At 45.9% G+C, this 22,805-nt stretch overlaps 2 protein-coding genes and 1 non-coding gene across 3 annotated transcripts in view; 1 reads left to right on the top strand and 2 right to left on the bottom strand.

The window, feature by feature from the left end:
* UBE2R2 (ubiquitin conjugating enzyme E2 R2) overlaps positions 1 to 6,647 on the top strand; it is a 92,103-nt gene extending 85,456 nt beyond the window's left edge. The window contains exons 4-5 of the mRNA XM_045562967.1: positions 2,574 to 2,708; positions 5,514 to 6,647. Coding sequence (XP_045418923.1) covers positions 2,574 to 2,708; positions 5,514 to 5,733 — 355 coding nt within the window. The 3' untranslated portion in view covers positions 5,734 to 6,647. The remainder of the gene's footprint in view (positions 1 to 2,573; positions 2,709 to 5,513) is intronic.
* Positions 6,648 to 10,049: 3,402 nt separating this feature from the next.
* UBAP2 (ubiquitin associated protein 2) overlaps positions 10,050 to 22,805 on the bottom strand; it is an 85,457-nt gene continuing 72,701 nt past the window's right edge. Inside the window, exons 18-29 of the mRNA XM_045562965.1 lie at positions 21,896 to 22,052; positions 20,939 to 21,008; positions 16,656 to 16,851; positions 15,738 to 15,829; positions 15,356 to 15,403; positions 12,543 to 12,621; positions 12,137 to 12,342; positions 11,743 to 11,842; positions 11,552 to 11,659; positions 11,327 to 11,394; positions 11,054 to 11,245; positions 10,050 to 10,969 (exon numbers count right to left, since the gene is read on the bottom strand). Coding sequence (XP_045418921.1) covers positions 10,874 to 10,969; positions 11,054 to 11,245; positions 11,327 to 11,394; positions 11,552 to 11,659; positions 11,743 to 11,842; positions 12,137 to 12,342; positions 12,543 to 12,621; positions 15,356 to 15,403; positions 15,738 to 15,829; positions 16,656 to 16,851; positions 20,939 to 21,008; positions 21,896 to 22,052 — 1,412 coding nt within the window. The 3' untranslated portion in view covers positions 10,050 to 10,873. The remainder of the gene's footprint in view (positions 10,970 to 11,053; positions 11,246 to 11,326; positions 11,395 to 11,551; positions 11,660 to 11,742; positions 11,843 to 12,136; positions 12,343 to 12,542; positions 12,622 to 15,355; positions 15,404 to 15,737; positions 15,830 to 16,655; positions 16,852 to 20,938; positions 21,009 to 21,895; positions 22,053 to 22,805) is intronic.
* Positions 22,706 to 22,786, bottom strand: LOC123646801. Its single transcript, XR_006738049.1, has one exon. It is a non-coding gene; the product is annotated as a small nucleolar RNA SNORD121A (small nucleolar RNA).

Below are 22,805 nucleotides of genomic sequence, written 5' to 3'. Positions count from 1 at the left end.
ATCCCTCCCCCACAACGAAACATGTAATAACTGGTTTATCTTCTAGTGTTACTGGTCTATGCATTGTCTCTCCCTCTGTAGGTAGGGGTGTGTATGTGTTTTAAGAGTAAGGTAAGCTTAAGTTTTTTAGAATGAGCCCTTTCTACCTCTCACATGCTGATTGGAGAGATATATACGGCAGGGGGAGGGTGAAATGCCAGTATTTAATCATTCAAAATTCTGAACTTTTCTTGGTTTCCAGGCAGACCCTTGAGCTAGGTCTTGTTTGTGGTGCTAAGGCTGGTTCTGTCCTGTTAAAGTTTCTAGAAACAGGCAAAGAGTTGTCTGTATGTTGAAAATTGGCAAATAAATTACCTATTGAGTTATATGTGTCTAATCCTGCCTTTTTTTTTTTTTTACCACCCCCACCCCCAATCCTGCTTTCTGATCTCCTTTAAATACTACCTTAATTTGGTTTTGTTTTTTAAACGTGTCTGAGTTCCATAGAACTTGAGAACTTGCTGGTTTTCTGTTTGCTAGTCTGTATATATAGACAGATATGAATGATGTCTTGGTCTTCATTTTCTTTTGGTGTATTTGTTTACAAACTTATTTTTTATTCAAAAGAACATAGCTAAATCAACTCTGACAAAGATTCTGAAGCAGGCAAAAGGATGTGAAATAAAACCTGAAGACTCTGTAAAGTGAGGTGCTTTTGTCTATCCTTTTTTCTATGCTTCCTGTCTCTTAGCGTTTTTCTATTTTGGCCGAGATCCTGTCTTGAATTGCCTTGCTGTGCAGAGGGAGCACGTTTATTTCTAGGAGTATGTCTAACTCCAGAAATGCTGGTGTGGTGATGGGAATTTGTACAATAAACCAAAGATAGTAAAACTCTCATCTCTCATTCTTATCCCAAACTCTTTCTGGATTAGGTCTGTTCTTTGTTGTAGTACATATTAAACACATAAAAAACACTGGATTGGGATAGACCAGACCTGTTCCTCAAAACCTAAAGTAGAAAAGGGCAGTGGAGTTATTCTTTATATAGGAACTAAAAGTCAGGGGATGGCCCCTCAGTGTCTGTTGTGCTAGTCCAAGAAATTTGTCCAAGTTCCAAGTTACATGGACAGAAGAAGAATAATAAAGGCTCTCTTGTTTTCCTGATTCTTCTCCCTTGTTTCTTGACCTGCAAAAAAACCGATCCCTTTAGAGGGCTTTATTTGACCCCATCATTGGGGTATAATAATTTGATAGTTTCATTATTGGGTCATTCCTTCCCTTCCTCTACTTGTTGTCAAACCTATCTTCCCTTTTTTCTCCTGAGAAAATACAATAAATTAATAAGGATTTTAAACACACTAACAACAAAAACAAAAATATGTTATGACAAGCAGAAAACAAGGTAACAGTTGGAATAGTTCGTACATTCAAATTGTTTTGTATGTTCTAGCAGTGTTGTCTCAGCAGCTTAGTTTTCCCATTCCATAAAAATAGGATTAATAATACTTACCTTGCAGAGTTGTTTACAGGTGTAATGCCTTTGCTATATTATTTTAGTAGAAGTGATAGACAATTTAAACTATGTATGACATTGTTTCCTGATCTTTTCCAGTCATGGAACGTAGAGAAAATGATAATGATGGTATAGTCATGCATCACTTAATAATGGAGATACCTTCTGAGAAATGCACCATTAGGCGATTTTGTCATGCAAACATCCTAGAATGTACTTACATAAATCTAGATGGCACAGCCTACTATACACCTAGGTTATATGGCATAGCCTATTGCTCCTAGGCTACAAACCTGTACAGCATGTTACTGTACGGAATACCATAGGCAAATGTAACACAATGGAAAGTATGTATCTAAACATAGAAAAGGTACAGTACAAATATAGTACAATGATTCTATGGAACTGCCATCATAATCCATTGACTGAAACATTGTTATGGAGCATATGACTATTTGTAGATCACAATAGGGTAAACTGAAGATGGTTCTTTGGCTAGAAATTACCGTTCCAGGGGCTCAGGCTGTCCTAGTTCTCACCCACCCAACTACCTGAGGAGACCAATAATATAATTTACCCATAACCCTTTTATAACGTACTGCTTGGGAAATTCTGATTAGGCTGTTGCATATAAATTATATCTAGAATATTTTTTTAGAGGGGGGCGGAAATCTCAGTTCTACTTTATTCTATTTTGACTTTGTTATTAAGCAGGCTCTCACCACATGTGACAGATATGGCCACCCAGGCTGGCCTTGAACCCCTGGGCTCAAGTGATCCTTCTGCCTCACCCTCCCGAGTAGCTGGGACTATAGGCGTTCACCTGGGTTGAAAAGAATACCTGTGCTGGGCATGGTGGCACATGCCTATAGTCCCACCTGTTGGAGGTTGAGGTGGGACTACAGACGCTTGAACTCTGGAGTTTGAGGTTGCAGTGAGCTATGATAACCCCACTGCATTCTAGCCCAGGGAGTAGAATGAGACCCTGTCTCAAAAAAATGAAAGAAAATGAAAAAGGCAGAATGATTTTGAACACTGTGAATATGGGTATTCATAGTTGACCCCTTTTTCCTGTTTCTAGGACTATCCTATTAAGTGTAATATCACTGCTTAATGAGCCCAACACCTTCTCCCCGGCCAATGTGGATGCTTCAGTTATGTTCAGGAAATGGAGAGACAGTAAAGGAAAAGACAAAGAATATGCTGAAATCATTAGGTAAGGTGCTTTTGTCTTCTATTTGATTACTTTAAGTCTTCACACAAAACCGAAGTCTCTGGAACCAAAGGTTTAGATCAAACTTAAACATCCTGTCCACTCCAGGATAATTTCTCTCAATTAGATTTATAGTGTGGGAAGAGAAGATTTCTGCCTGGGACTAATGAGCTTCATTATTTTTTGAGAGAGTTCCCACTAGAAGATACTGTGCAGGAGATCTGGTTTTCTAGGAACCAGAACTTTCGTGTTCTTAACTAGTCAAGTTTGCAAACTCTTTGAATCATTTTAGGGACCCCATTCCAAATATTCCAGGTATATGAGACAATAATTTTGTTTTCAACCTTTCAATTAATGAAGCCCTATAGTTTATTGGTATTTTTTACCATAGCAGCAAGTATTTTCCTGATATGCTCATTCTCAGCAACACTAATATATGGTGTAACAGAGAGCCCTGGAATAAGAAGCTGGAGACCTAGAGTCTACTGCTGGCTCTGCTACTACTTGTCAGTTATCTTTCTGAGTCATTAGTTTCTCCCTCTCTGTAAAAAGGGGAAAGAAAGTTCAACCTTTCACTTCTTGATCATATCTTAAATAGGACATTAGATTTTCATAATAGTACCCAAGAATTTTGCAATAAATTCAACTTCCTTTAATATTACATTTTTATTGCTTAAAATAGATCCACCAAGTATGGTTCCAGCTCATTCTGTGCATAGGAGTTTAGTAAGAACTGTAATTTATACAAATAAGAATCTCTATAAATCTAGTTGGGATACCATGTGATGTGCAAAAATTGAAACAATGCTGGGAAAGCATGTCATTTGAACTCTGAGTAATACAAAACAAGCAGTTGTCAAAGATTTCTGTCTGTTGGGATTGATCATCTTTAGACTTCCCCTAAACTATAGCTATTTAATGAGATTCCAAGGATAGAGTCTGGGCATCTGTATTTTTTTTTTTCACCAGCCACCCAGGTGACTGATATGTACCAAAGATTGAAGATAATTAGTATAAATAGTAAGAGCCTGTAGAAATTTAGAGGAGCAGGAGTGGACTGAGAATTGAAGGATGGGAATGCTTCACAAAGCAGTCAGGATTGGAGCCTGATATTCAAGGACAGGTAGGATTTAGTAAGTGAATAATGTATGAATGTTCCCAAGGTACTTCCTCTATGCTTTATATTTCTTAGTTTAAGAGTCTCTTTATCTGATTGTTTAATTTTTTCAAAATGTATTATGTATCAGCTTTGTGTCAATGAAGTCATGATAGTAGAGTAGGGTTCTTAGAAATGTAAAAGGTAATGGGGTATCACTTAAGGATTTTAGGGAGGGAAAGGATGATCCCATTTGAGTTCTGAAAAAACACAGTTTACCAGGGGACCAACATGGACTCAAGTGAGGCAGTGGTAATTGGGATGAGAAGATAGATATAAAAATATTTAGGCTGTAAAAGAGGTTGGACTTTGGAGTGAGATTTATGATTTTAGGAACTGATACTCTTTTAGTGAGAGAAATATAAAGGGAGAAACTGGTCACAGAGGTAGAAAATGACAGATGCAGTCTCGGTGAGTTAGCATTTCTGTGGAATATCAGGATGGGGATATCCAAAAGGCATTTGATTAAATAATTGTCTAGAGCTCAGAAGAAATGTATGAGGTGGAGGCTAATAATTTGAGAGCTGTCAGCATAAAGGGAGTGATGGTTAAAACCATGGGAACAGATAAGATGTCCCAGGGAGAGTGCTGAGAATGTGAAGAGATTTAAGCCTAGAAGCCTCAGGATCATCAGTATGTAGGGCATTGCAACGTAATTAAAGCTTTAGGAGCAATTAAAGAAGTCTAATTGAAAGAGGTAGACAGAAGGAAGATCAGGAGAGTGGAGTTCTGATGTATTTTAAGTTCAGTTTCTCTAATCTTGATGACTCAAATTTTTATAATTGTCAAAGGAAACTGTTTACTCTAAACTCATTCATTCATGCTGTCAATATTTTTTCTACACGTGTTATGTGCCAGGTACATATGTCCTAGGCCCTGGGGAACTAGAAGTGACTAAGACAAGGCCTCTATTCTAATTAAGCACACATTCTAGTAGGGCAAGACAGAAGAATAAACAAATGAGAAAGATCATAGAAAAGAAAAAAAAAAAATTCTAGAAAATGGTAAGTAGAATAATGTGAAAGAGTGACCAGATGGCTACCTTAATTTGGGTTCAGGCCTCCTGAGGGTAATATTTAAGCTGAGATCTGAGTGACGAGGAGCCAGGCATATGTAGATCAGGGGAAGAGTAACTGGTTCAGATGGAAAAATCAGCTAGGTGTGTTCAAGTTGCTAAAGACGACCTGGGGTGGCCTGAATGTGGGGAAATTGGAGAAAGGCTGTGAGAACACATAAGAGTAGATCTTAACAAGACTTTGGAATTTGACATAAAAGGTTATTTGGATTTTACTGTAAATGTAAATTAGGTGGAGTTGTTGGGTGTTTGGTGGGGAGAAGACTAGGTAAAACGTCATTTGAGATGATTTCTGGCTGACCAGCATTTGAGACCCACTGCTTTAAACTCCCTTCATGTAATGGTATATTCCCCCCCCCCCCAAAAAAAAAGGTCATAATTAAAAGTTCCCTTCACAGTGGTACCCAATGGGCTGAAAGAATTTAGTACAGTACAGCATATATCCATTGATGCTTTCAGGCAGGTACTGAAGTTTGGAAAGCAGTCATAAGTAATCTTGATTATTTAAGGACAGTTATAAATCCATCTTCAAAACATAGAATTACCATAAAATATTTTTGTGTCGTTCACTCTTCAGGAAACAGGTTTCAGCCACTAAGGCCGAAGCAGAAAAGGATGGAGTAAAGGTCCCCACGACCCTGGCGGAATACTGCATCAAAACTAAAGTGCCTTCCAATGACAACAGCTCAGATTTGCTTTATGACGACTTGTATGACGACGACATTGATGATGAAGATGAGGAGGAGGAAGATGCCGACTGTTATGATGATGATGATTCTGGGAATGAGGAGTCGTGACATGCTCTTTCAATGCCCCTGTACTGCCCTGCCATCTCAGGCCAAAGGGAGGGGAGCAAGAGGGGACCTAGCAACGGCCCCTCAGCAAAAACCTATTCACAGGGGGTGGGGAAAACAAACACAGCTCCTGCTGACTCCCCTTATGGATCTCAGTTTGCTCCTTTTTATGGACCTTAAATGGAGAGAGAGTAACCCTACACAGAATGTCTGAATTCTTGCATTCTTTACCCTTCCATCACTGTATTGATTCTTTTTTTTTTTAAAACAACGACAACATCATCAACCCAAACTCCCGCCTCACTTCGTCTCTACAGAATGTTCACAGCAAAACATGTTTGGTCTGTTTTTAGATCTTGAGGAATTAAGTAGTCTTTCAAGACATTTAATGTGTTTAAAGCTGGGAACCTCTTGGGAGTTCACAAGTGCTGCATATACTGGGTAGCAAAAGAAAATGGAAAAAAAAAACCTACAAAACAAAGTTCAAAAAAAAAAAAAAAGCAAATTTGCCAAGGTTTAGCTGCTCATTTACATTAGTGTGTGCACATTCATTCAGCCCCATGGTGGTGAATTTTGTTTCTTTCCTTTCCTAAGGCTGAGATACAGTGAGCGTCAGGGACTTTGTGCTAAGCCTGATGAGATGTGCTCCTTCAGCCTCCATGAAATCATCCTAACATGGAGCCCTCGGCTACTTTGAGGAGAGAAATCAGATTTTGCTTTTTGAAATCGATTGGGATCTGAAGCCTGAAATAAATATTCATACTTTACATAGAACTGAGCACTTGGTTGCCATTTATTTTAAAATGTAAAGGCAGGGTTGTTATTTTTCCCCCCAGGGAGTGGGACGTGTGGGGAAGAAGTGGGGATTAGTGTATGTGTGACTCTTAGGGATGGAAATAAAGAGTTAAAAATCACGACGCCAATTTTGGTTGATGCTGCTGGGGGGAAAAATTCAAAACTACTGGTGACCACTGTTGGGAGAGGAAATAGCTGTTTTGTATATTTAACATGGCCTTGCCCTCAAAGATAGATACACTCTCACCATGAGGTTTTTTCAAAAAGTAGTCACTGTTAATTACTCAGTATTAATCCTAGGTGCATGTATTAAGATTTTGGTTTTCATCAAGCTGCTTATACTGACAAACATGGATGTGTGAGAGACATGAGTGACCGGTTCTCACGTTCTTCACTGGAAATGATCTGGACTTTTTTCTCCTTTCAATGTAGTTTGGTTGTGGAGCACAAGCAGAAATGGTGCGTTGAGCTCCTCATGGGTGTGTCTCTTCTGGAAGGGCCAAGGGAGTTGACTGCAGGCAGTTTCCAGTCTCCAGGCAGGCAAGGCTCAGAGATCTTCTTGCCATACAATCACTGCAGCTTTGATTTCCCAGGTCTCAATCATGTGTTGCTTCAATCAAATACTGAGATCCAGCAGCCTTCAGCATCCAGGAACTTCAAACTTGAAGGTGATTTTTGGTTGTTATGGGGGTGTGTCAGTTCATAGGAGGGCACATTGTTCTTTGGGGAAAACAGCTATAATGTAAAATCAGATTTCAGAAAGAAAATACAGCAAGGACTACAGTCCTACTTAAGATCCCTGTGCACTAGTGTCAACTCCTTTTTCTTCAGATCATAGCTCAGAAAGTACCAAAGGGCAGATTAGGGACAGGGGTAGGATGGATCCTAGGATGGTCAGAGTAAATGATGCTTACTTCCTTAGCTCCTCCTTCCTTTCTGATCTCAGGGTTTTCATTCGCTCTTTAAACTTACCCAAACATATGCTGACTACTTCCCAGCAGCCCTCTCTGGCCTCTAAAGTTTGGTATTAAATGGGAATATTTAACACGCTAAGGTTCTTAAGGGACACTGTTGAGCCTGGTCCCAGAATCTCTACATAATCTCTATGGGGTCAGGGCTGCTACTTGCACCCTGAATCTTTTAATTCCAGTCAGATTCATAGGACAGAGCAGATCTGTAATATGCTCTTAAGTTGTCTGACTATAAACTTTCATAGAAGGATGTTGTAACAACCTTTTTACTCCCCACCCTTCTCAAGTAATGCTTCCAGATAGACAGCCGGCAAAATCTTCTGGAGCCAAAGCCTCTCACAGTACTGATTTACCTCCTTACCCCCTACCCCTCCACACACATACACACATGTGCACGCAAGTTTACAGCCAGTAGCTTGGTCTTGTTCTCTTGGAGCCCTAAAAATTAAACCTTTCGTTCCCCTCACTAACGCATCTCACACCCAGGGCAGGCCAGGCCAGGCACCATGGCATTGTGGGAGGTGCTGTGTTGCTCAGTTCTGTCACATTAGGCCCTGTTGGCCTCTGTTGCATGTTGACTCAGGGAGCCAGAGCGCCAAGTGGAGGTTGTACCTCTCAGCCCTTTAGAGTGTTACTATTGAGGGCTGGGTTTGCCTCTGATGAGTACAATCAGTTCCAGAAAACTGGGGTGTGTTGGCTTGGTAGCAGGTAGACATTCTGATAGTTTAGACTTAAAAAACCCAGATGCTGGTTCCAGAGCTATGTCCCTGAGAACACATCCTGTGGAAAAATACTTGAGTATGTAATTTTTATTTTCGGGAGTGAGGTCTCAGGCTTGAGGCAGAACCTTATGAGTACAGTTGTGCTGATTACATTTGGTGTGACGTGAACTCAAAATCTTGCATTCTTAGGTTCCTTTTAATTCTGATTGAGGCCTCACTGGATGTGCTTCAGTTCTGTGTATTTTGAGGCTGGGTGGAGAAAGTATAATATCACGATTCCGTTGTTGTTTCTCTGAACGTCTTCCCTCTGCCCTTTTTCTTATCATTCCGGAGTTCTTTTCTATTAGTCAAATTTTTTGTAGTCCGTTCAACCCTGCCCTGGCAATTTGCTTCTTTTCTTGCTGGTTTCCTTATGTTTGGGGCATATACAGTAAGAGATTGAACGAGGAAAGTGTGTAGTTCTCCACGGAAAATTAACTCTCCACCCCTCCCACCCTGATAAACAAGGTTTACATTTACAACTAAAAAGATTCAGAGATGCAATTTTCAACTATTCTGAAACCAGCAGGACACACCTGACTTTAATAGTTTTCTTAGCTGAAATCGTAGATGTTTTTCTTCAGTTTAACTTATGAGAAAAGATTATCTGATGCATTTTGTGTTGACTTCTTCCCTTTTAGTGGTTTATTTTGTCTTTTTCTGCCCATCTGTCTACTAATAAAATGTGAAATAAAATATACCTGTATTGCTATTTCCCCACGGGATGACCCTCTTCATTTTTTTCCTGTGTTAAAGAAAACTAAAAGGTGGTCTCGATATTTTCACTGTTATCTCACAGATTGATGATGCCCAGGACTCAGCATAAACTAAAACCCAAACTGGCTGACCTGCCTTTTGTAACATTCTGTCCAACTCGCCTCCCTGGAGAATCATCCTCAACTTACATGTTTTTAAGGAAGGTTCCTTCAAAGGAAGCTTTAACAAGTGGGCATGTTTTAAAACTTCTGAAATAGGGCACAGCCAGCTGAAGAGATGGATGGGTACTCTGCTGCCTTCCTTAGGCAAAGATTTTATTTTCATTGTCATTTGTGTTCCTAACTTCCTGTTAATAGCAATCAGGCAAGAGAACAGTTTTTTTTCCTAGCCCAGATCCCAAGCTCTGTGTTAGCGGGAGCATGCGCCTCATCTGATGAAGTGGCCACAGCTCTGGACTGTAGATGCCAAAAGCAGAAAAGGAAAAGACTGACCCCCAGGTTGGTACTGACATACTGACTTGCAGCTGCACGCACTCATTTTGTTGGCTTTAGCCTGGTCTGAAGTAGCGATGTAGGAAATGAGAGGCTGTAGCACCTTGGGCAACACTGCCTGCTAGGTAGGAGCAGAGTTGCGGAAAACCAAGTGGATCTGCCTAATGACTGACTCTTGTCTCCTCTCTGGCTTCTGGCCTACCTGCTAACAGCGTAACTAACTCACTAGTCATCTGTTCCACCTTAGCCCTTGCCTGCCAGTCAAGGTTGTGTTTGGTTTATGAAGAACAAAGGATACACAGGTATGCCTGCTCATACTTGGCCTAGAACTCTGCTCTCAGTTCTTGGCTTTGCTCCAGATTTTAAAGTCAGTTGGGACGTGGAAAAGAAATTACCTTGCCCCATGAGAAGGTTTAGCTGTCTTTTCATTTATCATATCAGCCTAGAGAAGGGTCCAGTGAAGAGAAATAACCAGTTCAAGCCTTTATAAGCCTGATGGCAATAAGCCTGATGGCAGTGGACTGCAGCCATGTCAGGTCTACTTCAGCCCTGAGCTGTCCCTCAAATCACACCACACAAGAGACTGCATGCTCTCACAACTTTATTAGGTGGAGTTTGGGCAAGAGGAAACCCTGAAACTGTTGCCCACCTGCTGCAGGACAACTGGAATAGAGGAGCCTTTGCTTGGAGATTTTTTTCAAGGGGGGGAGCTAACTGGTTGAACATCTCTGAGCCCCAGTTCAGACAAATTTTTCAAGGTCAGCGAGAGGAAGGCAAATGTTGGGACAATACCAGAAGCAGAAGCCCCTGCTCTGTATGAAGACAAACAGGTACCCAGATTTATTCTGGGTGGAGGGATATCTCTGCTATTCCCAGATCAAGATTTGACAAAAGAGGACCATGAAAAATAATGACAAAAGGACCAGTTTCTTTAAAACAGAGGTATAAAGTAATTACACAGGACAGAAAACTCTAATAATGGTTTACAAAGGAGTAGGAGAAGTGAGATAAGTCGTGATTCTTCATTGGTACCTGACCCCAATACCCAAACTGCCTTGAACCAGCCCTTCCAGAAACTGTCCCTAGTAGCCCACTGAGCAGGCACGGGGCTATGCAGAAGGTCTGAAGGCAGAACAGGGTGGGGGGCTTATTTTGCTACAAAGAGGAAAAGGGGCTTGAATGGGGAGAGCAGACCTAGTGTGCAGCTGCACCCCCAACTCCCCGCGCTTGTCACATTTACAAATACATACATAAATACATTACATACAAGAGCCACTCTGGGAGGCAGGCTCCCCACAAAGGCTTGGCTGATGAATGGTACATGTCTCCAGGGCAATGGGCTCTCAGAAATGTGCTCCGTGGTGTTCTTTCCTGCCAAGGGTAAGCCCTGCCCCACTCTCTTCGGGGTTTAGTTTGTCCAGTATGGAGAGTTGCCGTAGGCAGGTTTGGAAGCTTGAGATTTGGGCTGCAGGGAGCTAGGCTGGCTTCGGGGACCTGAGCCGCTCTGAGGAGGAGAGAAGGCTGTCAAGACTGGAGGAGCAGAACCCCTGGCCCCGGGCAGGGTGGCCACCCCCATCACTGCGCTCACCTGGGCATCCTGCGGAAGGTGATGGTGCAGCAGCTGTGAGTGGGGCTGCTGGTGGGCTGGCAAGATGTGCAGGAAGGGTGGGGGCGCATAGCCAGGGGCCGCTCCAGGGGCCAGGGGCCCAGCAGAGCCCAAGGCTGAGGGCAGGCTGAAAGGTGGAGGCGTCCCTGCATGAAATCCCTGCTTGTCAAAACTCTAAAGGCAAAGAAGATAATAGTGAGGGTCAGTTTTTGCTGTACCCCAATGACCTACACACCCAGCTCTGTCCTCCCTCACCTGATTTTTGTTGTAGACAGAACCAGTCATATCAGGTAGGCCAGTGGTGCTTGAAGACACTGATGCTCCTAGGAGGAAAAGCAGTTGGTCCCCATAGCTGTTGGTACCATCTCCAGGGTCCCCCAATTCCAGGGGCACTCAGGGGTAGCCCTGCCTGAGAGGGGGTCAGGTAGAAGGAAACAACTACTCCGGGCCGCAATCCTGGATAGGAGAGATGAACACTACCTTTGCCAGGCCCAGAACCTGCAGACTTGGTTGGTGTCTGTGATGATCCACCATAGCCACCTTTGGTGTAGTCTCCCGCTGCTGTCCCCTGAGTCAGGTCATCATAACCTAGCACAGCACGGTACAAGAGGTATGTGTGAGCCAGAAAAGCCTGTCTTACCCTGCGTCTCAGTGCAGGGAGCACCCTTCACCTGTGCCGTAGCTGTGCTGGCCGTAACCACCGGCCTGCTGGAAGGGGGTGGTCGGGGTGCTGAGGTTCACACCATGCTGCTTAGCTGAGGCTGGAGAGACCTGGCGGGACAAGCAGATGAGGCATCAGTGTAGGAACAAGGCAACATGGAGCAGATCAGATATTCCCTGCCTTAGCCTCAGGCAAGAGATTAAGGAGACCTGTGCTTCCTTATTAGTGCAACACATGCAGGATCCAAATACAGAGAGGGGCACTCAAGGCCGGATGAGACCGAGTGGGGCCATGATTCTCCCTCCCTGCTTCTGCTCCCAGGAGCTGGAAGGTAGGTCCCAGGTTTCAACCTTCCAGTGACCCAAGGCCAGGAGGAAGAATCACACCCCCCCACAAATACTCACAAACATGGTAGGCCCATATTGGAAGCCACTGGGCATGCCTGTATAGTAGGGAAGGCCAGCGTAGCTGTAGCCAGGTGGCAGTGCAGGATTCAGAAAGGGCTGCTGGCCTGTGTGGTGGGTCTGGGATTGGCTCTGCTGTGGCTGAGCAAGTGTAGTAGAGGGTGCAGGGGATGCAGAGTCACCACGGCCAAACTTTGTAACATCGCCTAGAAGAAAAGCATTGCCTTGGGTCACCACTCCTTACCCAACCAGGAAAAAGTCGTACTTGGCTCCTGCAAATAATAGGTCTGGCTTCCAGCTCAGTATGGGCAGCTAAGTGGCCTCTCTCAGCTCTTCTGCTTCTGTTTTCTAGACTCCTGGGATTAGCTACAGGCCATCCCCATAGCCACCCACTGAATTGACTCACCTGAATATGGATTATTAGCTAGGCTCCCGTCTCGGGTGGCAAGGGCTGTTGGTGCAGCGAAGGGAATTCCATAATAATCCTAGGAGGGACCAGGGAGGCTCAATCAGCAAGTGGCCTGGCCCCACTCCTAAGAAAGTAGACCCAGCACATGAAACTCTAGGTGATGCCATACTTCTGAGACGGGCCACACACCTAAAAGGCAGCACTCACGGAAAACTCCAAGTACGTGGTGCCCACTGGAGGTGAGCAACAAGGCAGCCTGCTTAGCTGGCTAGCACACAGACTGACCAACCCTGCAGTCTTCGCCAGCAGAGCCATTGGAAGCCCAACCTTACACATCCATTTTATATCACAGACAGATGTTTGTGAATGACACAAACTGAATCAACTTTGCTGGCTTTTCCTGTGTGAGACTAACCAGCAGCTAGGAACACTGACCAAACAGAACAAACCTGAAAAAGGACACAAAAGGAGAGGAGGTACCTAAAAGGTTCAAAAGTGGATAAGAAGCAGTGCCAGGTAGGCACAGGTACACGCAGGACTCAGGTGAGACTTCAAACTGGCCCATCACTCCCCACCTCTGCCCTAGCAATGCTGACACTACACACCACCCAGGGGGAAGTTGACAGATCCAACAGTGTGGAGAAAAAGAGAGCGAGACACGGTAGAGCTCTGTGGACAGGGGAGGCCTGCCCTGACCCTTACTTACACCTCCAGGGCCTCCCAGTCCCAGACATATCTGGCTTCTGAGCAAAGGAAAAGCCCCTGGGTTGCCCCAAATCCATGGCCAACAATGCTGGGTCACAGCCAGACAAGGCCATCCTGGCTAGGAATGGCGCTCACATCCTCCTTTGGACATACCTCCTGCTAACCTCCAGGAAACGACAGCACCCAGAGCATCCCCAGGAGGACACAGGGCTGGGAAAGCGCAGAGCAGGGAGGATCACAACTGGGAACAGGCACAGAGAAGCCCAGAACGGGAGCTCTTTCATCCAAGAGGAGAAAATCTGAAGGCGGGAACTAGGCACTATAGTAAAAGAGGCTGAGGGGCACGGTCGGTCGCAGTACCTGCAGTCCCAGCCACTCAGGAGGATTGCTGAGCCCAGGAATTGGGGGCTGTGGTGAGCTATGATTGTGCCACTGTACCACTGCACCACAGCCTGGGCAACAAAGTGAGACCTTGCTTAAAAAAAAATTAGCAGATGTTAACAAATGACCCAAGGGACAGTAAAAAAACAATGTATCTGAAAAGGTGGGCTTTGGAAGGGATTTCCTCTAAGACATAAAATCATGAAAGCATAAGAGGTCTCATGAATAGGGGTGGAGAGCCCCTGAAGCAGAATCAATCCCAGGGCTGGTATCCCCTGTACAGACTCCCTCAGGACCAGCTGCTGCTCCAGGAATATCTCAGATCCTGCTAGGCCTTGGCCTTCAACCAGCACATCGATGGGCTGCTGGTCTGCAAGTGAGGGAATAAGATGCTCAGCTCTCAGCCTCTGGAAATACTTCCAGCAAATGGAAAAGAACATCTCTCCTGAGATGAGCAGCTCCATAAGCTCTTTGTGGTCTCTCAGAGAAGGGGAAACACCAATGATGAAGAGTCTGAGGAAGGACAGGTGACACCTCAATGGGGAGGAAGCCTCTTCCTCTGGGATCAGGAAAGACCACATCCAGCATGGGTGAACACCACTGTCCAAACTCTCTAACAGGCACCCTGGGACATGTCAGACCAAGAGGAGAGTAGGTACCCAGAAGGAAATCCTGCCAGCTGGCAAGGCAAGAAACAGGCCTGCTTCCCAGCAGTCTTCCCCCGCAGTCCTGTTAATGTGGCTATGTCTGGGAGGGCCCAGCGCCTTATCCTGGCACCAAAGATCAGAATAAAGAAACCACCTGGGCCTCAGAGTGAGGGTGCAACCACCAGGGAGATCCCAGGGCAGGCATTCTTGCAAATAAAGACGGGAGGCCAAACCCAGAAGAGACCTTAGAGACCGTCAGCTCCACCATTCATTCGGCTGGTATCACAACTGGAACCTTTGGCTACCTCAGCCCAAAAGACACTATATGGTACTCCAAGGCCGAGCAGACAACCTCCATGTCACTCTGTTGCCTGAGCTGAAATGCAGTGGCATGATCACAGCTCACTGCAACCCTGAACTCCTGGACTCACGTGATCAGCCTCCTGAATAGCTGGGACTACAGGCGTGCATCACCATACCCCATTAATTTTTTCTATGTTTAGTAAAGACAGGGTCCTACTCTTGCTCAGGCTGGTCTCGAACTCCTGATCTCAAGTGATCCTCCTGCCTCAGCCACCCAAAGTGGTGGGATTACAGGCATAAGCCACTGCGCTCAGCCTAGTTTTTCTTTTTTAAAGAGAGAGATGAGGAAGGAAAATAAGGCCATTTAGTAGGGGACATAGTCCAGGTCCCAAAGGATGTCCTCAAGGATGAGCATAGTACACTGACATGCCAAAGCTATGGTTGTACCAGGCACAACCAACAGACGGTAACAGCTTGCTTGGTGGTGGTGCTGAGGGGTTCCTTACGCCAAGGATTCTAAGGGCCAGGGCCAGACAGGGCAGCAGTCAAGACTAAGGGAGGAGCTTGCCCTTCCACCTTCTGCTATGTGAGGACAAAACAGGAAGACCCTCACCAAACCAAAAGTCAGTACCTTGATCCAAGACTCAACAGCCTCCAGAACCGTGGGGAATAAATTTCTATTTAAAAAAAAAAAAAAAAAAAAAAGACCAAGGGAGGAGGGACATGTAAGAGTCTAAACCCTACTGCTCCCACCATGCCACATCCCACACTCACCACTGGCAGCCGTGACTGCAGCATCTGGAGCTCGTCATAGCCATAGATCTGTGGGAGGACCGGAAAGGGCATTTTAGAGACCACACACTATCCCCTTGGAGGACTGGGCCTTCATAGGGGCTCAAACAAGGTTGGAAGGCTAGGACACACCCAGGAATGGGACCTGGATCAGGTGCTGTGGGAACAAATCCTGCCCTGATGGAGTCTAGATGGAGGAAGACACATCAGGGATCAGAGGGGCAGAGACAAGGGGTTCTGGGGGTAAGAGCAGCCTGAGGGGGGCACCTTGGCCCAACCTAAGGCTCCCCTCACCAGGTCTGGCCAGGTGGCAGCCCGAGGCCAGGGGAGCGGGAGCTGGCCAGCAGCTCCACTGTGTGCTCACCGGGTAGGCAGAAAGCAGTCCTCCGGGGCCCATGAGGTACTGGTTGTGCAGCAGGGGAGGTACACCCTGTGGCAAGTTTGGGGGTGCTTTGCCTGCAGAGGGAAAAATCAAATGGAATGGAGTGGTCACCACAAAGAGTGAGATTCCCTTGCTGCTTTGGGAGGAGGAGGCAGCGTCACTGAGCTATCCCAGATGAGGCCACAGACGAGGGGAGCGCAGTGACCGAGAGACGCAGAGGGCCAGGCTATGAAGGAGCTTGGGGGAGACAGAGGGCACGCGCCACCTTATTTAGGCTTTTTCAATATCTGAGAGTTCTGTGCTCAGACAGAAGCACCCTCCTTCCCCCCAATCCTAAAAGTCACACAGCACTGAGCAAATATGAACAAAAGAAACAATCTGCCTCTTCAGAACAAGAGAAGGAAGCCACACAGTGCCAGGAGGGGGACAGCTGTGTCAGTGGTGGGTTGTTGCAGTTTCCACCAAAATACAGTCTGCCTGGCCAATGGACAGCCTAGGTCTGGTTGACAATCAGTCACATAAAGTGTCTAGGAGGAGCCCATGATAGGACACCCCTGACCCCTCCAATCACCATGTCAGCTCCACTCCAGGGCTAAAAAGAGACAGAAAAAACTAGGGAGCTAAAAGCACAAAGCTGGCAGGAATCCTGCCCAGGCGGAGTGCCTCCGCAAGACTCAGGTTCTACTCATCCCACACCAGGGCTGGAAGGATCAGGCCTCAAGAGGGAAATGGAACACAACAGCAAAATCTAGCAACAGCAGGGCCAAGTGAGAATATAATCTGATACTTGTGGCTACCCTCCACACCCTGGCAGCCACCTCTGGGCCCCTTTCCTGGCAAGCCAAGGGTGCACATTTGAGAGGGACAGGGGCAGGCAGCAAAGGCCTCTGGAGCACATACCTGAAGTCGCCAAGGGGGCAGCCCTGGTACTGCTACTGGGTGCACTCGCAGTGGTCCCACCCGGGCAAAGGCTGTTCACTGTGTTCATGCTGCTGGGCAGGCTGGCACCTGAGGACACGGAACTCGAGGCGGAGGTTGCTGCTGTTGAGAAGTTGGCTGAGGACTGGAGGGAAGGGGTGCTCTCCACACTGGCGTGCTGGCAAAACAAAAACCAGGACACGTGGATCTAGAGGCAAAGGAAGAGGCTGCTGGGAGAGCCTGGTCTGGCATCTAGGCCTGCAGTCTCAAGGTTCAATGGGCAGGCGACAATGCAACCACCAAGGGACTGTAAGAGGAGGGGAGGGGCTCAGGGATCACTGTGGCCCCTCACACAGCAGCTAGCGTCAGCCATTAGGATATAACTCAAGATAATTAAAATTAAGCTCTCTGACCAAAACCCTCTGAAAAAATCCTTCAAGTTACTCATGCTTTGATATCTGAAATAAAGCATAGAAACCCCAACATAACTTCAGATCATACGTCAACACAGACCATTTGAATATGGGGTGAGTATCCACCTCACGGAAAAGCAAACAGTACCAGAAGAGCTGACCAAAAGGCCCCAGGCAGCCCAGTACAAGTCTGAGTGTTTTGAGAATTTCCTTCTATTGGGCTTCTTAGCTGCTCTGGTCTGGAAGACATGGAGTGTGAGAGAGGCCTTTGCTCCAAAACCTGGTGACACCCTGTAATCCACCAGTGCCTTTTATGGCCAGCCACTGTGCCTGCTCAAGATCCATCTAGGGAGGAAGAGGGAGACCCTGAGTTCCAGGAATCCTACCCAGCTGTTCAACCCTAGTGATAGGGTTCCATGAAAAGCTTCATGTGCGGAGGAGGATAGGTGGGAGAGATACACTTGGTTGGGCAAAACAAGTGCCAAAAAGGTAGGAAATAGCTAAGAGTGAGACCAGTCTCCAAACCAGAAATAATGTAAAGCACAGAAACTCCTGGAGGAGAAGCGGAAGAGTAAGAAGTGCCCGGGAGAAAGGGGACCACCACATGCTTTACCTCCACAGACACAAACTCTCTGTCAAGTCCCATGCCCACAGCCATCGCTATACATTTGAGCACTGGCTGTAAGGATCTAACATCCAAAACAGATTCACCAAAGTGAAGACAGCTGAAAACATGATTTCCTAGGACTACCAGGCACTCCTGCTCTTTCAGCATAGAGGGGATGGAACCAGACTGGAGAAGCAGCCCCACCAGGAGGCAGGGCACAGGGTATGCTGCCAGCCTGGCACCTATGCTACAGTCCTCTGTAAGGAGCCAGACTTCCTACCCGGGACCACCCGCCACAGAACTCAGAACAGCTCTGACCAACGCATGACCAGTTATACCATACTTGGAAGCAACTTTTCAACCTTTAACCACAGAAGAAAAAAATGAACATTCTCTAACCATATAAGAGATGCTTGCTAGAGAATTAGTCTCTGACGTATTGAAAGGAACAAGAGTCACCCAGCAAGCCTTTCCTCCTTCAGCTGCCCCTGCCAGGGCTCCTGTCTCTGCCCCGACCTCCCAGAAGTGTGAGTGCGCCAGACTGCTGGCTTAAGAGGCCAACAGCACATTGAAAAGGTCCATCCAATGGGGCCTGTGCAGTCAGCTCCCCAGAATTGGCCCAGAGAGGAAAGGACAGAAGAAAACATTGGGATTTCCTTTATACTCTTGGAGTGGGAAAGATCTAACTCTGAGAGACTACGAAAGAAAAGACATTTATCTGAATGACTATTAAAAAAAATTGTATTTATAAAATGAGAAATCCAGGAAAAATATTGGCACCTTCCATCACAAAGAGCTACTAGTCTCCCTAATATAGTGAGTGCCTAGAAACAGAGACCAAGGACCTAAGAGGAAATGGAAGCAAGAATGGAAATAACGCAAAGAAAAGGAAATTCAATGGCTTTCAAATAAAGTACAAATACCCCATAACATTTTGAGAAATAAGACATTTTGTTCATTGTCAGTGGGAGGTAAACAGGTTAAAATCACTGTGCAGGGCAATTTGGCAACTTGTATAAAATGACAAATTGCCTAGCAGTTCCACCTCCATTTACCCTCTAGACGTAGCTGTACACATAAACATGTGTACAAGGTTCTCAAATGCAACACTCTCTGTAGCGTCAAGACTGGAAATAGGCCTCCATAGGGGACTGCTCAAATAAACTAATACAGTAGGATATGAAAACAGAACAAAAACTCCATGTTTCAGCATGGAAACACCTCTAGGATACGCTGTTCAGGGGGGAAAAGTTGAAGGCCACTCTCTATAGAATACTTTTCTTTATGCAACAGGAAAAGGAACAAAAAGGGCAGGAGACAAGGGGAAGAACAGGAGGTGGAGGGGTAGGAACAAGCAGACCAGACACAGAGAACCTTCTCAGTAGGTGTCTTTTTATATCTTTTAATACTAAATGTTATGAATATTCAGTTGATCCTTGAACAACACAGGTTTGAACTGCACAGCTCCACTTAAATGCAAATTTTTTCCTGAACCTAACACAGCATGAAAATATAGCATTCGCCAGATGTGAAAACCTATGGATACAGAGGGCTGACTTCGTCAAAATGGGTTCCGCACACTCTGGGACCTGAGTCTCCACGGATTTGGGTATCCTCGGGGGTCCAGGAACCAATCTCCTGCATATACTAAGGGACCACCATATTCGCAATATGCAAATTCTGTCACACTGACAAAGTGTGGAACTAACTGGATGAGACAATTCTGGGATGGAAGTTTGGATTCTATTATCTATTTTCTTGAGACAAGGAGCACAGCTACCCATGTGTGCAAGAGCTCCCCAGCACAGCCAGCTCTACGGTGCTCATGATGATGACAAGCCATAAAGGACAGAAGCAGGTAGAGGTGTCCACAGTGCTCTCCTTTGAAGGTGGTGGTTTAAGTGTTTTATGACAAAAGACTATGCACAAAATTTCACTTGGAACACTAGAATTTGAAAGCTACGCGTCAACCAGATCCGAATGGAAGGACACATCTTCCCCTTTTCCACCACACCTCACGTCAGGTGAGCTGATCCCTTCCTCAGAGGAAACAAATTTCACCAACTTCGTGACTCCCCCACCCAAGGTGACTGCCTGTACCCAAATCCTTCCTCCCTGCTTGTGGACCCACCCATTCCAACCTTGCCTAGGCCTCCTGCAGCCCAAGAGCAAGGACGTTTTGTTGCTTCTAGGCACCTTTCTATTCACCTAACCTTACGCACAAGTTTCTGTTAGCTTTTCCTGAAGCACTGTCCAATAACCCACCCCTCTCCATTTTACTACCGTTCAGTCCTCCACCCACCACCATCTGGCCTAACCCCTATCACATAAAACCATGCTCCCAATTTCACAACCTCCACTGAGCCACTTCAATAAGCATAATCTAGGGTTATTCTTAGGCACATGAGGACACTTGCCAGCCACCACTCCCATGTGGACCCTCTCCCAGCCTGGCTTCCTCCACAGCATGCTGCTGCACCACTCTTGCCTCCGCAGCCTCCAGACTTCTTCCTTCAGTGTCCCTCTTCCCAAAGTCTCTGCCTTGGAGCCAGGGAAGACGGCACAAGGAAAGACCAAACAGGACACCTAATGGCTACTACTAGGAAGTCCCCACAGTGACCAGCAGAGTGGAATACAATTACACTGACCGAACTAATGGCCAGGACTGGCAGTCTCAGAGAAATGAAGGTGCACGTACGTGCATGTGGCAAAAAACGGGTGCTCCTCACACAAGCACCGCCTTTTCCCTCCAAGCACTGTCTTTACAGTGGTCATCACAAAGTGACAGAGGAAACGATACTCTTCATTAAACTTGATCAGTTCAGTGGAACCCAAGGTGGAGTTAGCAATTGAGACTATTTTCCTCCAAAAAGCCTTCAAATGCCTCAACATAACAAGCCCCAGAAAATAAAACCTCTGCTGCAGGGTAGAAACATCTCCTGTTACGCTTAGCAAATTCCTGGGAGCAAGATCACTATATGATTACTACGTGGCAGCCTCATCAATGACGTATTAGGTCTACAGAAGCAATTCCTCCCACGAGCCACTAACTTAGAAAGGAAGGTGTTCTCCACAGTGCCCAGGAAATCAGAAACTCGAGCCAGATAACTCAGTCCAGCCATTTCAGCCACACAACTCTAGATCATCTCGGATGCTGAAAATCAACAAACTGAAGCCTCAGCTGCATGTGATTAGTCCCCAAGCTCGCTAAGCAGGGCGGTGGAGGAAATGGCGTGGACACTTACTGTGTGTGAAGTGCTCGAGGAGAGTGCTCCATGCGCAGAGGAGAGGCTGCTCTGATGACTGGAGAGGGAACTAGAAGACAAAACAGAGCACCACATGTCCACCCAAAAAAGTCACTCCACACGCCCGAGTCCCCCTCAGCTCAGTGGGCTAGATTCAACCTTGTCCCTAATCCCTACGGAAGTCCCAGCTTCAGACCCGCCATTCTTTATCACCGCGGAACCAGTGATAGGATCCTGGTGGTTAGAAATGACCTAAGGGATCATTTGCCATGAAATCTGGTGCATCCTAGCCTGGGAAAGCTCTAGAGCCACCTTCAGTCAACTATACCCACTAGCTCTTTAGACTAAAAAAAGTAAAAACAGAATTGCACTAAGAAAACTGCCATCCTTGGAGACCCCATTAAATCTCTGAATGAGGAGAACAGGTCCTATGTTCAGAGTCAGAGCCTGAACTCCCATCAAATCCAGAGTTCAAATCAAATACTTCTGCTCCTGGCTAAAGAGAGATGGGGGGGAACTCTACTCAGGAGACATAGGTAATAGACAAACCCACTTTCCTGCACCCTGTTCTAATAACTCTGAAGCCATGACAAGTGCAAGCCAGACACTTGCAGGAAATACAACATCATTCTCACTCCACCTCATAGTGACATGGGCCCAGAGCTGGGAGGACAGGTGCATGGCACCCTCCTAGGGTCCAAGAATAGTAGCAGGGAGCTACTGGCCCCACCCTATTCCCAGGGGACCCAGTGCTCTATGCCAGCAGAAGCATTAAAAGCAGGCAAAGTTTTCATATCTGGTAGTTTTGAGACTCACCAAAACCTAAGCTAGAGTTTTAATGCCAAAGCAAAGGACATCAAGCCAGAGTCAAGAGTATTTTGTTCACAGAACAACATTCTTTAGGGGCTCCAGGACTTTGTTCCGATGTACTTTTCTGGGCCCACATTTCCCCCATACCTGCTAAGCTGGGAGAGGGGGCTGCTGGGCAGGGCCCCAGTGTGCTGGGACGCAGAGGGTAGAAGCGCAGTGCAAGAGGTGGTGCTGGGCAGGGAGCCCGCAGATGGGAGGGTGGAGAGAGAGTCTGTTGTCTTTGGAGCTGGAACGGATGAAGTAGCTGTAAGAAACAGATCTGTTTAGCTCCAGAACCATTCCTGAGTATCTGAAATAAGCTCAAGATCTTGTGACATGTCAGGCTCATCTGAGACATACATAAAGTTACATACACTGGGGAAATGCCAAGTGTGTCACCAGATAGCCCCGTCTCTCTCACATAGCACTATCAAAAGGACTCACGATAGTCAACCAGGCAAGACTCAGGCAAAGAGCAGGACATCACGCTCTCTAATTAAATCTGTCCTATGGTGTGGACATAATTCTCCCACTGAAAGCAAACTGAAACTTAGATGCACCCAGGAAGAAAAGAGGTGCCGAGATTTGTATGTATAATTACAAAATGAGGCAAACTTTCCTCAAAAGACCCAGCAAAGGAAAATGAAAAGCTGATAGGTAAGACAACCCAAGAGTGTGTCTACCAAATCAGGCTGACACTGCCAAAGCTCATGGCCAATTTAGGGCAGGTGAGGGTTACGAACCTAAAATGCACACCTTGTGGAGAGATACATATGCCTAAAATCTGCAGAATGAATAGACACCTATTTTTAAAGCATAGTGAGAATTTCCTTGGTATGTGCTTGAACACATTAATCCCAGAGCATACAAATGAGCTTATTAGGCTTCAGACATGACACAGATACAATCAATCCTAGCTTGGAAAAGACTCAGTTTTCATGCTGTCCACACATAAACTCAGATATGTGCTTGGATATAACACATCATTGTCTTTTCCAGTTAGGAAGGTAGGAGCAAC

The sequence above is a fragment of the Lemur catta genome, chromosome 10 (genome assembly GCF_020740605.2).
Source record: "Lemur catta isolate mLemCat1 chromosome 10, mLemCat1.pri, whole genome shotgun sequence".
Classification (NCBI taxonomy): Eukaryota; Metazoa; Chordata; class Mammalia; order Primates; family Lemuridae; genus Lemur; species Lemur catta.
This window is presented reverse-complemented; position numbering and strand designations above follow the sequence as displayed.